At 37.8% G+C, this 14,804-nt stretch overlaps 1 protein-coding gene across 5 annotated transcripts in view; it reads right to left on the bottom strand.

The window, feature by feature from the left end:
* Positions 1–4,989: 4,989 nt before the first annotated feature.
* Positions 4,990–14,804, bottom strand: part of tgfbrap1 (transforming growth factor, beta receptor associated protein 1) — a 34,560-nt gene continuing 24,745 nt past the window's right edge. For all 5 annotated transcript variants that reach the window (XM_028443337.1, XM_028443340.1, XM_028443339.1 and 2 more), the window contains 11 exons: positions 12,677–12,871; positions 12,338–12,492; positions 12,083–12,165; positions 9,645–9,825; positions 9,407–9,567; positions 9,100–9,157; positions 8,866–9,009; positions 8,226–8,369; positions 7,332–7,488; positions 6,785–7,239; positions 4,990–5,387 (listed from right to left, as the gene is read on the bottom strand). In XM_028443337.1, coding sequence (XP_028299138.1) covers positions 5,199–5,387; positions 6,785–7,239; positions 7,332–7,488; positions 8,226–8,369; positions 8,866–9,009; positions 9,100–9,157; positions 9,407–9,567; positions 9,645–9,825; positions 12,083–12,165; positions 12,338–12,492; positions 12,677–12,871 — 1,922 coding nt within the window. In that variant the 3' untranslated portion in view covers positions 4,990–5,198. The remainder of the gene's footprint in view (positions 5,388–6,784; positions 7,240–7,331; positions 7,489–8,225; positions 8,370–8,865; positions 9,010–9,099; positions 9,158–9,406; positions 9,568–9,644; positions 9,826–12,082; positions 12,166–12,337; positions 12,493–12,676; positions 12,872–14,804) is intronic.

The raw sequence follows: 14,804 nt of genomic DNA, 5'->3' as shown, positions 1-14,804 counted from the left end.
ATTCAGGATACTCAGGAACTCTTTGCTATTTTCTGAAGTTTTCAAAAGTTTAATGGTTATTGATTAATTGGCAAAAATGAATTCTGGCTCCTGGTGGGTGGATAACATCACACGTTTTTTTTCCAGCAGTCGAATAGGGGTGCGTTTCATTTCATGAATCCATTCCTTATACTTGCATTTTCTTCAGGAAATGCAAATTATGTAGTTTGCTTATTCATCTCAAGTATTTTTGCTTTATATATTAAATGAATCAATGTTTTTGAGTGGCAGATGCAGCCGATATGCAGAAGACTTTCAGGTATTCGTTACTTTTCCTGTGATTCTGGCGTCCAACAACATAGCACATTAATCAGGTTGCAAGGCCTTCGATCAGCTGAGTTTATGTAGAGTCAATTTTACTTCATTGTGATTCAAGTCGTGGAAAAATCATGAATTGCAGTTCACCCTCATAACAGCATTGGGTATACATTATCTATCTACCTCTTCGCAGGTGTAATGGCCAATCCCTAATACTGCCATTTGCACAGATGCCAAGCTAGTCACGCACCAACCATTTGCCTGAGCGTATCTTATTTTAAGGCTACCTCCCACATGAGCATTAGGGGAGTTTTTCAGTCTGACGACAAATGGAATTGGTAAAAAAAACAAAACAAAACAAAAAAAAAAACACTTCTAATCACAGCAAACAGCAGTCGGCATGTATATTGCTTTGTGCCTCATTTTGAGCTGCCAAAAATATGAGCAATCCAAAGGGGGCTATTTGTCTTTATCTCTTACCTGAAATGTAATTTCAAAATGACCTGCTGGAAAAATTGAGCAATTATTTAATCCTTATTTTCTCCGATAAAACCAGACAATTACGCAGGCCTAAATAAAGACAAACAAACACGGCACCTGCAACCTTTACCTCATATTTGGTAAGAAAACAAATTAGGCCTCACATATAGAAAACAAGTAATAAAAGTTTTAGTATCGTCTAATTGCTGCCAGCGCCGCAGCTATAGTCTGCAATATGTGTCCAAGTGTTTCGACTTTCATCATTTCATTTTCAGCCACAATCATGGAGTTAATTGCCTTTAAACAAAACACTACGGCTAATCTAAAAACCCAGAATACTATCTGCCTTTTTAATTGTTTTATTGTTTTGTTTTTGTAGCCAACCAGCCCCAAAGGCATACCATCATCATCAAATGTCATTGCAAGAGTAAAACCCACAGTGTTAGGTGGAACAATAAACATGAACTTACGTTTAGGTGTGGAAAGTGAAAACGGGGACATAAATTGAACGATAATCCTTCTTATTCTTCCTTTTCCTGGAGAAATTTTAAAACTGAATAATCATATAACTAAAAAAAGCCTCTAATTTAAATGCCGTGATAGGAATGATCTATAATTTTAACGTTTCAACTTCAATATCTAAGATCTTTGTAGTAGAGTTTCTCTTTAAGTCTTGTATGTCTTCTCTATTAGACAAAAAAATGCACATTTATCAATTTTTTAAAAAGCGCATTGTTTCACTGTAGTATATTCCTGCTGATGCTGTCAGTGTCACTGTAGCTTATGTAGGAATGAAAGAAAGAATGAATTACTTCCTCTGCCAGCGATACGGAGAGTGTCCGACACAGGTTTCATCAGCTGACTGTAGATCATTCCATCAGATGTAAATCTAAACCTTTCCTAAAGGATGATATCGGTAAATGAAAGGATTGCATTTATCCATTAATTATCTTTCTATCCTAAACACTAGCTGTCAGATCTGCACCAACCAGGATCTTCGAGCAATGAACAAGTCATTTTCCAAGAGAACTGATTGGTCAGGAGGCGGGACTTTTGTACTCACTCAGTTCTAACTTCTTATCCACTTCATAACCTGGTCCCAACCAGGTTCGGTGTTCAGCCTAAAGGCAGGCATACACTGTGCGATTTTTGGCCCATTTTGAGCCGATTTTCGACTCGTGTGTCTATTTTTGGGATCGTGCGAGTCTCAGCTAGATCGTGTGTCGTGCATGGTGTAGTATACATAGGGTCACAAAAAGCGATTAACAACTCACGACCAGCTCCAGATCAGCAATCGTATGGTCGTTGGGAAATCAAACACGTTTGAAATCCAGTCGCTCCTCGTGAGAGTATCTCACCTTAAACTCTCTCACTGCGCATGCGCGAACACCATAGGACCGCTGTAAAATTGACAGACTGTACTGCCCACGTCTGTCCAGCCAACTCCTGGTCCATCACAACGCCATCTTTTCTTTTTTAAAGCTCTTTTTACTGAGATTTGCGAGTATCTCTCCACTTCCGGGTTCTTCTTCATCTTCTGTTTTAATGGCGATGTTTCAGAGTTGTTGTTCTTCTTCTTCTTCTAATTTGGACGTTGTATTTCCAGAAACAAGACCCCAACGTGTTGCGTATGAACGTACAGTGTGAGCAGTGTCAGAGTGTCGGTCCGTATAGTGTGAGAACATGCATCGTGAGCTGCGCACATTCGGGCTCTGCACATGAGTCGCACAGTTTGAGCTGGAGCTGAGTACAACGATTAAAAAAAAATCACAGTGTATCCCAGCCTCAAGTTACCATGGTGATTTAGACCCCGTAAGAAGTTAGCCAGCGTCATAGTACAGCACACACCGAATCAATCCTGGAAGTTAGCGCGATAAGAAGAAATCTGGCTGCGTAGCTCAGGGCAGGCCCTGCAGACATTCTCATTCCAGATCAGCTGTACTTCGAAGCTGGTTATAAACTGGATCAATGTGGGATTAATAAAGTACAATCTAATCATAATATAATTTACAGTATTAGACACTAAGAATATCATTAAATATGGTTTGAAACTGTAAATATGCTGTATTTAAATGGTTTGCAGGCTACATAAAACTTGTAAAATGCCCTTGTTTATTCTCTGTTGTGGATGACAGTTTGTCAGTGAAATATTACTAAATAGGCTTCTTTGTTTTTAGCAGAATGCAGAAAAGATTGAGGTCCATGTCACTGACACCCATCACACTAACATCGACAAGGTCAAAGCTGAACTTTTATTGTTTTCTGACTCCATTTACATACTCTCTGAAAGCACTAAAGGAGGACACTGTTATTTAACGCCGTGTTCTATGACGACAAGCTTGTAAAGATGTCTTGGGCCTGAATTCGTAGAAACCTGACTTTCATTCCTTTGTATTTTTGACAGAGGTGTCATGATTAAAAGGTTAAAACCATATCTCCTGCCCCACAGAGCTGAGATGTAAGAGACAGTCACGCTGTGTGATCCTGGGCAATCAAAGTCATGCATGATGAAAAAAAAAAAAAAAAAAAGCTTTTCTTTCTTTTCTTGTACCCGACTATAATACATTTCAGCCCCCATTAGGAGTTTTCCTCATTCATTCCAGCCATTTAATCAGCAGGAATCCTGCTTACGTGGGAAGAAAAGGGTAAAAAACACAATGGGAAAGCTTTTTGATCAAAACCATTACTTCTAGCATATTTTCGCAGGATATAGCCATGAATATCGGAGGTTGTGATTGATATTTTGTCTTTAATAAATGAAGGTTATATTTTATCAGGGGGGTTGACAGTGAAGTACAGGAAATTATGAACTCCACTGTTCGAGTTTGGAATAAAATATGTTGGACGTTACTGCCATCTGGTGGCAAACACCAGTACTCCCACTAGTGTGAGACAAGCACTCCACACGTCAATCAAAAAAGTTTCTTCAAACAAAAACATTTTTAATTTAAACATTTATTTAAAAACTTCACTTTAATCAAAAAACGCTTTTCAGTCAAAGAAAAAAGGTTAATTGAAGTTTCTTACTTCGTTTTATAAGATATTGGAAACGCCTTACGTTGTATTTGTCAGAACTCACTGCAATTTGTTTTATTTTAATTTGATATCGTAATAAAACAACCTCAACATTGTGTTCAAAAACTGAAATCTGGGCTGTGTAGACTAGTCTAGTTTGTTGCTTAAAAAAACATATATAAAGTTCATGCACCGAAGATATTCTTTTGCATTTTATCTTGTTTTGAAAGACACTTTCTGTATTTAAATAGGAAACATTGGTCTTATAATTTATGGTATTGTTTATTTTATATCTCATAATCACTTGAAAAGTTTTCAAAAATATCTTCTCATATCATCATCTTTAGCCCAGTATTGTACAGTGTATCACCCCACGCCTACTCAACTAAAAGTTGATTAAGAGTAAAAATTTGTGAAAGTTCCAGTTTGAGAATTAAAACATGGAAATGACGACAACATGGAACCTTGTTTAGGATAAGGTGCTAGTGAAAGTTTGTCTCGCCTTGTGCTACAAACAGGTTAAACAGTGAAGCATGGTGTGAAGTTTAATAATCAAACTTTGCAATAAATTCAAAATTAGCATTTATACACTGTTAAATATTATTGTTTACTATTTTAGACTTTCATCACCCTATGTGTGTTTCTGTGCTGATTAAACAACAGATTTATGGTTGTATAGACACAGACAGGTACCAGGAGATCCTCTTCTTTTATTTTTAATTTATTTTAATTTTTAAAACAAAACATGTGATGCTTGAGGTCTTTTCTCACCGAGTCGTGATGGTTTCCGCCTATATTTCACAAAGTGCCAAAATCATGAGTAAAGTAGATTTCAAATGCGTATTTTTTTTCTGAACGGTGCTTGGTCTAGATACCAATTTCTCATTCACTGGTCTCCTTTAACAACACTAAAAAATGATAGAATTTTTTTGTTAATTGTTGCTGGTGAGTCTGAGGTTCTGACTCAGCAAACTTTTATGGCTGAAGTGGAAAAGTAACAGTGGTGAGAGCAGGTAAGAGAGAAAAGCTGACAATAAAAACCCTGCATTGTGCAATATCAGAACAGTATTAACGCTGCAATAGCATTCATGCATTCTTTAGAGACAAGACTCAAATATTGCATGTTGTGTATTTCAAGCAGGTGGGTTAGAAACCAAATGAGAAAGAGCAGGACATGTAGGCACGGAGCTAAACGGGTACTTTTCTGTCTGACAGTGGTTTAATTGCAGTAACAGGAATAAATATCCTCATTAATGTTTTCATCCCTCACAAAAACCCACTTGTCCAAGCTTTTACTGTTTCACTCCACAGAGACACGTGTCTGTGCTTTAGGCCTTCCCAACAGTCCCGTCGTCATCCTGTGCTTCAGAAAAGCTGATTCACTGGTTGGCTGTTGGAGTTGAGTCTCACGTGTGGTTACTGCTATTAGTCAACTGTCTCTTAGTGGGAGAGTCTCTTATTCTCTGGGCACCACAGTGGGTGTGGACGGGCACTCCACCTGGCAGGCACACCACGTCGGGCTCACTGAAGGTGTTGTGACACAAGTGGCATCCCTTCTTTTCAGAGATTACGATCGGTTTCTTACGCTCTTTCAACTGCAGAGAAGAAAACACATGAGAGGGTTGAGAGTCATAATAATTCTTTTATATCTAATTATATATTTATTTACATAATGGTAAAATTAATAAACAATAATGATTCGGTTTAATGTTACCTAATTCTAACACATGGGCAGAGCAACAACAAAGAATGCTAAAAAGAACAAAAGGCAGAACACTTTCTAAGAACTACTGATAAGAGTTTAAATACCAAAAATGTGTGTAAGCTGAAAGTCGACACTTAACCCAAAATAGTCATTATGGAAAAAAAAACATTAAATGAAGTAAGGGGGAAAAAACTGTTGTTTTCAACAGAAAATTACATCCTCAAAGGACACTTTTTTTAATTTATTTTTACAAATAAAAATAACCTAAAAAAAACAAGTTTACCTTTAACAATGGTCTTGAAGCTACTGGAGACCATTTTTTAAAATTTATTTATCTATTCATTCAAATAAAGCCAAAGTGTAGGCCTCATAGATCAATAAACTGAAGATAGTTTACTAAAAAAAAAAAAAAAATGTAAAAGGCTCAAATTGATGCTCAAAAGTTTGTTTTTATCACCACCGTAAAAACACTCACTGTCATTGTGAGAAAGGTTTTGTGCATTGCATTGTGAGATGTGGAGTCCTGTAGATGATGCACAGAAGTGTTTTTCCTTCATTTTACTGTTATTTCTTGTGTCTTTTTTTTTTTTTTTTTACCAAACAAGGATAGTGATTAGCTTGACCCCATGTTTGTTCCCGGTATTTCCCGTGATATCACTTCACTCCGAGAAACATTTGAATTATGGCCGGATTAGATTCGGATCAGATTCTTCTGTCAACTCCAAAAAAAATATCTGCCATTGTTTTGCTGCAACCGTCAGTCCATGAAAAACTGAAATGTGTTGGCTTTTTTGGGGGAACACAAGACATCACAGTAATAATGATGTAAAAACTCTTCTATGTATCAATTTACAGGACTCCACATCCCACAATGCAATGCACAAAAATATGAATAAGTGTTTACAGATGAAAATAAACTTTAGAGCGACACTAAATCTCTATCAGATATTTTTTTGCGTGTCTTTAGCAGCTATACGTTTACAGGATTATTCTGGACATAAAAATGATATCACCACGTTCGTATTAGTGGTGGTAAGCTACATCTACAGAAGCGTGGCAGCCAATTTACTCACAATTCTATCACACATTTATCATATTACAAGACATTGTGTAAAGTATCTAACCAAAGGACATTGACTGGGAAATAGTAACTAAGCAGAAAAAAATAAATAAAATACACCTTTATTTTATCCAACAGTGATTTTTATTTTATTTTAGTGTTTATTACTAGTAGTGACTAAAATAAATCTGAGTATCAAACTACAGGTATTGCTGTGAATCTCTCACCCTGTCATGCAGCAGTTGGAGATTTTCAGAGCGAGCGAGTCCGACAGCGATCTGTGAAGTGCGACAGGCGTGCATGCTGGCTCTGATGGCTCGGCCCACGAACGGTTTCAGCAGCTGCAGCGACCAACCGTCGGGCAGAATTTTCAGGACCCGGACCGCGTCGAACGCCTCCCCGTGCCGATTCAGGAGGTCCACTGCTGCCATCTCCATCTCCCCTCCGTTACAGCCGTCTGGAGCCATTTGTGGTTTCCCGAGATACACCTGTAGGAGCAGGTGGAAGATCTGCTGACGTGACGCAGCGTCTCGACTGGAGGCGGCCCATAAACAATAGGCCTCGGCAGATGGGAAGTCTCTGAGTTTGTGCACTAGTATGTGCAGAGCCTTGTCGTGCTCCTCTAGTTTTCCATGGAGCGTTGCACGCTCCAGCAGCAGCTGCTCACAGTTTTCTATTTTACCTGAAGAGAGCAGAACAACGAAAATTCTTTCAAAGCAGATGCCATGAATTAACAACATAACCACAGAGCACCACACCTTTAAACTGTCTCACCTAAAAGAAACTGTACACGGTAAAGGCTGGACTCCCTGAGCATTGCTTGGAGCCGCTCTCTGGCATTGGTTAACTGCTCTTCGTCTGTTGGGGACTTTAAAAGCAACAAGACTCTCTCCAAGTACAACACAGCTAGATGGGTGTGGAACTTCTCCTTCTGCATTGAAGAAAAAGCAGAAAGACACTGGTTTAATTATCTTTCACATTCATTACCCAAAGGCTTTTAAACAGGTTTTTCTGTAACTAACCTTTAATAAACGGTGGTTAATGTCATGGGAACACCAGTACATTTTAACTTCAGATTATAGCTGCTAAATACAAATAAACAGATTCCATACAAAACGAGATACTAAAGTTACAGATCCTTCTGCTGCTTCACAGATCTGATGAATAATAATTCCCACGAGTACATTTCATCTTGTTTTTTGAAATATGTTGTGGTTTCATTTTTTTCCAGGTAATTTGTTCTCCTGACATGTTCTGACTGGCAACTGTCAGTCTTCCTCAAGGTATTTCATACGGAAGATGTTTGATGCCTTCCTTATAACAGAAGTGTGTAATATTTCACAGCGCAATTATCGTATCGATGCTAAAAAAAATTCCAAATCGATTATTTGAAAATCATGTTTTTTTAACAAAAAACAGTTTTATTGCACAAACATATGCATAGCACATAAACACCCTACATTTTTTTTTTTTTAATTTAAAAACTTCAGAATCTGATGTAGAAGCAAAAGTTTAATTTTTTTGAAAAACTCACTTAACACTTTGTTAAAGTAGAATTTACTGTCATATTTCAGCCAGAAATCTTAGAACAGGTCAAGTCACTATTGCCTTGTTAGAACGATTTCAATCATCACTCTCTTAGATCACGGTTTTAATCGTGTCTCATACCTTTATTCTCCTCTCCAGCACCAAATGCTCCAGGTAGAGAAGCAGTGCCTGGCTGTGTTTTCCCAAATAATTAATGACATCATCAGGGTTCAACTCTGCCTGGACTTTACTAGCAATCCTTTTGGTAAAGATGTGGACACCTATCTGCGAACAAAAACCAAGAGCACAGGGTCATCTTTATTAAGAAAAACATCAAAGCACAAAAAAATTGTTGCATTTAACTTTTTTGGTTTATATTTTTAAATACAATTCAATTAGAAAAGGAAAAAAGGCCTGATGTGTCTTTCATTTATTCATTATTGTTAGCATTTTTATTGCATTGTACATTCATGCACACATAAATACATACACTACCGGTCAAAAGTTTTAGAACACCACACTTTTTCCAGTTTTTTACTGAAAATGATTCAGTTTATTGTGTCATTGCACTCTGAAATTAAAGCATAGAACAAATAAGTAATTTGAGTTTTGGGGTAACCAAACCTTTATTTTAACCTCTGGCTGTTCAGTACTTATACCTTTGTATCATTTCAAGCTATTCATTGGACTTGCACGACTTGAATTGCAATAAATACCTGGAAAAATTAGGCTGTTCTAAAACTTTTGACCCATAATGTATGTATATGGAATTAAAACTCACGGTGGGATCCTTGTGTAAGGCCCAGTCGGCAAACTTCCAAACCAAATCCAGATTGGAGGCTGAGCAGAGAAAGTCCACTATGTACTCGTAGAGGTCAGATCGCGTGTGGTCCTGAAGGTCACCATCAACCACACGAGTCCACATCTGGCGAAGAGAGAAAGAAATGTGCTGAATTAGTTGAGAAACACACACTACATGAAATATTGATTCAAAAGAACGCAAACACCAGTGTACCTGAAGTGCAGCCGAATCCTGACCATTACAATGATACAGAAGCCCAAGTGCAAAATATCTGAGTGAGAAAAAATATACTTAATATAGATCTATCAAGGTTTGATGTAGTGTCATGTTATTTGGTTTTAAGGGTTAATTACAATACACAAAAAAATTAATGATTGTTGAATCAATAATGAATTACTTAAACTCATTAGGATTTGAAAGAAATGGTTATGTCTAAGCCTGGGAGCTCCTATTACACACATCTTTATGATCACTTTGCTGTTATAAGGTCACAGAATAAAGTCCAACAATATGAACATACTTGTGATATTTCTCCAGCCACGGTACGCTGTCTGCGAGCACACAGGCATTGTCTGAAGCTAGGAGGTCCAAAAGGCTGGCGTGATCTTGTTCAGCGTACAGCTTCAACAGAGCCGTGTCTACGTCCTCTCGGCAGCCATTCACCACCTCTGTGCTTCTCACCTAACATGCAGTGTTAAAAATAGTTACATCACAGAAAAGAAAAGATATGCAAACCATCAGCTCTTTATTGTCATTACCTCTCCCAAATAACTGATTAGAAATTTCTTGCATCGCAGCACTTTTTCTGGGTCACCCTGAGCCAGATGGTTTAGGTCTGCAAACTCATGGAGAGGTGGGTGGCAGCGGGTGAATGAGGAGGATGCAGGCAGCAATAAGGGGTACAGAGAAATCAGCTCCCGCACATCCAGATGACCCTTTCTAGAAAGGAATAAAAAAGTCACAAACAGAAGAGCCACAATGCACAAAAAATAAATACCTAAGAAGAGGCGACACTAAGGAACCAAAGAAGCATATACGATACTCACCACTTACACCTAAATAACAACATGGTGCCATAATCAATAGAATCTCATGTGATCATGAACAGACTTTTATATAGAGTAGGGTTTATGAAGATTTAAGAGCCACAGCACATAGTGCCACAAAACCAATGGTTCTAATGGATCTCTTAAGCGAGTACACACACACACAGACAAATAATGATAATCAGGCAGTTTTTGTCCTTGTTTTCCCCACTTCCAACCAAGGACAGAAAATGTCAGATTATCTTGCGTTTCCCAAGATTACCCTTTCAGATTTAAGAGTGAATTTGTCACGATAATCGATAAAAACGAATATATTGAACAACTTCAATGTGTGTGGGGAAATCCGACGACAACAGAGTCATGACTCCATGATTTGTGACTAAGGATGCACCAATCAATCGGCCGGCCGATCGGTGCCGATTTCCCTTATTTTGGGGGATTGGCGATTGGCCGATCCTTGCATATGAAACTGATCTTTTTCACTGATCTTTTCTAGATCGGCAAACGTCTTAAAGTCCGTCATAAAGTCAGCCACTGTCCTGTTCTGCTGTGAGATGACTGACGGACCCGCCCACCAGCTCATGTGTGCATGTGCGTGCTGCGCATGCCTCTGCTACACAGGATAACAACAACAGTCATGGAGGCACGGTTAGCTTATCATGTCCGCAGTCGTACACAAAAAGAGAGCAAAAGATCACAATTTGTAATTCCTGTAATGCGGAAATAAGTCCTGATGGAGCAGCAAACAAAACACTACCTCATTCACTATAAGACACTACCACGTCACTGAGTGTGGAGCATTTAGTTTAAGATGTTTTTTTAGTTTGTCCTGTAGATTATTATTTTATCATCTGAAAACAGGTTTGCAGTGGAACCTGATGGACACGTTTACTTTGTTTTTAAAATGTGAAAAATTAAAGACTACAAAAAGTGATATAATTTAGTATTTTGGACAGCAATGTTCTTTAACTCTTAATTTATATTTGAGTTAACTACCTCATGTGCAGTTAAAACAACAAGTTTGTATTCGTTTACAATAAAATAAGATTGGAATATTCAAGGTGTATGCTTTAAAAATAAATAAATATCGGTGATCAGCCAGAAAATTGAAATCTGTGCACCCCTATTAGTGACATGGAACGCAATGTAGCCAATCAAGAAATGAGCTGACTGCGGAACAAGAAAGCAGCTGTGAATAAAAACAAGCATGACTGACCTGAAACCTAAAGCCCAGTGGACCTTTTTTAGTTTTGGCTTTCTTTGTCAAAAATAGTTTCAAGACTACCATCATTCCCTGTCCACTTCCATGTTGACTGTTTTGTTTCCTGGTTGTTGCCATGTTTCTTTTTCTTCATTTTTGTTAAATCACGTTTGATCACGTGAGATTTCTGGCTTGGAAGAATTGATTTTGGATTGGTGGTGAGATGGAATCGTTATGTGTGCTGTGTTGATATTATTGAAGCACACCCTACAGAGCGCGATCAAAGCTGCTCATTGCCTGATTTTTGATCTTCATGTGTGGGGTCTGGAACATCGAAGCTGTTGTTAAGTATGACCTATCAAAAGCCAAAGAGCTTTTTGTGCTAATTAACATAAAATGTATTAACAATGATTAAAAATGTCCTTCAACAAGAGCTAAAACAATTCCTCTTTATATTTGATTGTGAAAAAGTCTCTCTTTAGCATAATGGGTTTCATCCTAACAGGTAATTGTGATGCACAACAACACACGTTTCTCTCACGGCCTGGGTATTGTTTGGGGGCTTTGGGTCTGCATTAGTATGGGTGTGAGTATTTCCTCAAGTCAGAACACTGCATCTAAACAGTCTGCTGTAAATCAATAAGATAAACACAAACTCAGAAAACGTGGCACATCCATCACTGCGTGGCAACACTCTTGCTGTGGGTTTTAAGCAGGGAAACAAAGCAGTGATACCTCATCAGTAAAGTCAACATTTCCTATATAATCAAATATAGGTAAACAGACCATTTAAGCCTGCTGAGGATGGAATGTTCTAAAACTTAATTACGCAGCTTTTCAAAAATATCTAACTACTAGGATAAGTAATAGCATACTTAAATAACAAAATCATTAAAACCAGTAGCATTAAATTAAGCAGACAGTTTGCTCCACAAATTTACAGTCTTACCTGAAGTGATCCTTAGCTTCATGAAACTGAAGTTGGCTGAACTGAATAAAACCAGCCTGCTGGAGGATCCTTTTGTACAAAATCTAAAAAAGAAAAAAGATTGTTAAAAGATTAAAAAATGTGTTTCCATCCATCTCCTGACCTGTACTGAGTAGCTTAGCGCCGTAGTCTACCCAGTAACACCAAGATCACTTTGTATTCAGCAGTAATCATCGTTTAAGTGAAAAATATATAATTTAGCTCAGAGCTAGTCACCTGGAACCGGTCTTTGGGAATATTCCTCTGAGCTCCCTCGGTCAGAATCAGAGCCTCTTCAACTCTGTGGCTGGCCAATAAGTCCTGAATTTGTCTCTCCAGTGGTAGAGGGACCAGGACGTAGACTGCCTTAGTGGAAGCTAGAATAACCTTACCTAAACAAACACACACCCACACCTTCAGTTATATTATACACAAAACTAATAAGGTAAATATGGATACATTTCCTTTTTAATGTCCAATAATATAACTATTCTACACAGTGTAAGTGTTTCTCAATGAAAACAGACAATGTCCTGGTTTAATGAAGCAACATTTATTGCTTTAATATGACAGTACCTTCAAAGTCTTGCAAAATGTGTCCGTCCCGGAAGGAAAGGGTTTGCTTTAGCTGTTGGTCCAACATGCTGTGGATGGTTATGAAGTTCTCATCGAGAGCCACGACGTACGGGAAACACACAGCGGCGCCAATCACACTCTCCGACCAGTTGACTGGAGCGCGTTGAGATACGCCCTCAGAGTTAGCAAACATTCCTGCAGGTTGGTTATCGAAACATAGTATTGTTTATTCTGAACAGTAAACCTCTTTCATTTATCATCATGTGTTTATCATACGTGATTCACATAATATTAATTAGACCTTTATTAACTTGTAAGGATTCTTTCAAACAAGAAGTTATTATTTATTGTTTCATTTTATGGCTTTAAGTAAAAGGAACTCAGATTGGTTTAAACCTCATTACCTCTACAACCTGCAGGTTTAGTTTAGTTTTTTTTACGTTACTTATTTACACTCTTTGTTTACTCCTACTAATTTGTTCAAGACATCTTACACTTTAAATTTGTGATTTTCAATTTATTCATGATTTTATTGTGATTTCAATTATATTTTATGTGTTAAATATAACAACTACACTACAAATACATATTTCATGTCATTGAATTCCTCTCTGTAAAACATGCTGTCACTAGTCAAACGGACATGTTCACAGGTGGAAAGATTTAAGCCGGTGCGGAAAAAAGCAGTCCAAAATATGTGCTTCAAAACAGAAAAATAATCATGACTAGTCGACGAATCGAAAAAATAATCCGTAGATTAGTCAACTATAAAAAGACACATGATGCTAACAAATACTGTGTTATTAAGGGGATAAAATAAATACATGGGACACTCTGAATCCGCGTACCCTTTGTTCTTTGGCTATTCCGTTATAAAACAAATCAAAATAAATAGTGTGGTTATTTTATTTTACTCACTTAAAGGGGACATATCATGCTAAATCCACTTTTTTAGCCCTTAAAGGCATTTTATTGTATATTTAGAGTGTTTAGAAGTACAGAAAAGTCAAATTAGTCTCTTGAGGTGCTCCGTTGATATCTTTATATTCTGTTTTGGTCATATTTTTCAATCTGTTTCGATTTTTCTATTCTCTATTACATTTTTTGAACAATAACGTCACAGTATTTGCAGCGGAACTGCCAAATTAGGACATCGACTCCAGGCCCAACACTTTGGGCAATCCACCATTTTTATTTCTCGCTTTTATTTTGTAGTCCAAGCTCAAGGATGCTGAAGTTACGAGAGGATTAGTCAAAATGTTTGGTTGTTGGATGTAGTAACCCACACGCTTCATTACACCGTCTCCCAGCATCAGAAGCTTTTCAAAGTGCCTGGTTGAGTTTTATTTTTCACGGAAATGTACCCACACCTGTGGGTAAGGTCATTTTTGTGTGTGTGAAGCACTTCAAGGATGACTGCTTCTGCAACCTCCGCCAGTATAAAGAAGGATTTGCAGAAAGACTTTGTCTGATTGAGGGTTCAATTCCTTCTATCTTTGGAGACGACGAACAGAGCACTTCGGTAAGCTGTAAATAACACTAAAAAGTGTGATAAGACTTCCCTGTCATTGTTTTGTTAGCATTAGCAGTTGCACCGTCTTCATATGTTAGCGCTGTGTGTTCGTTTTAGATCCTTGATGATATGGCCTACGTGATTTAATTTAAGTTTAAAGTTTTCATTAGTCATTTCATTTTGCCGTTTTTGTCTTTGAAAAGACTGTATTAAAATGCATTTCGTGACATTAGCTTGGCGCTAGCGTTAGCTCGGCGCTTGTGTTAGCTCACTTGTTAACATCCATATGAAATCGTTGTTCTGCAGGTTCTATCAAACTAAAAAAATGGCCGAACAGGGTGGAGTTGAACAGAGTGTCACCTCTGCAACCTGGAGAGGGGGCGGGGTAAGAAGTGTCTCATTTGCATTTAAAGAGACCGCACCAAAACGAGTTGCTCTCAGAAGCACATCAGAAAAGGGGTAGAAAAGGGGCCTGTGGAGCTATAATAATGAGGAATTGCAGCATTGCAGTTCCAAGCATTGCAGTTCCGCTTTATATAGACCACAACTGTATGATTTACATGTGAAAAGGAAGGATTTAAAGGTATGATATGTCTCCTTTAAACCAAAACAGAA

The sequence above is a fragment of the Gouania willdenowi genome, chromosome 3 (assembly GCF_900634775.1).
Source record: "Gouania willdenowi chromosome 3, fGouWil2.1, whole genome shotgun sequence".
Classification (NCBI taxonomy): Eukaryota; Metazoa; Chordata; class Actinopteri; order Blenniiformes; family Gobiesocidae; genus Gouania; species Gouania willdenowi.
This window is presented reverse-complemented; position numbering and strand designations above follow the sequence as displayed.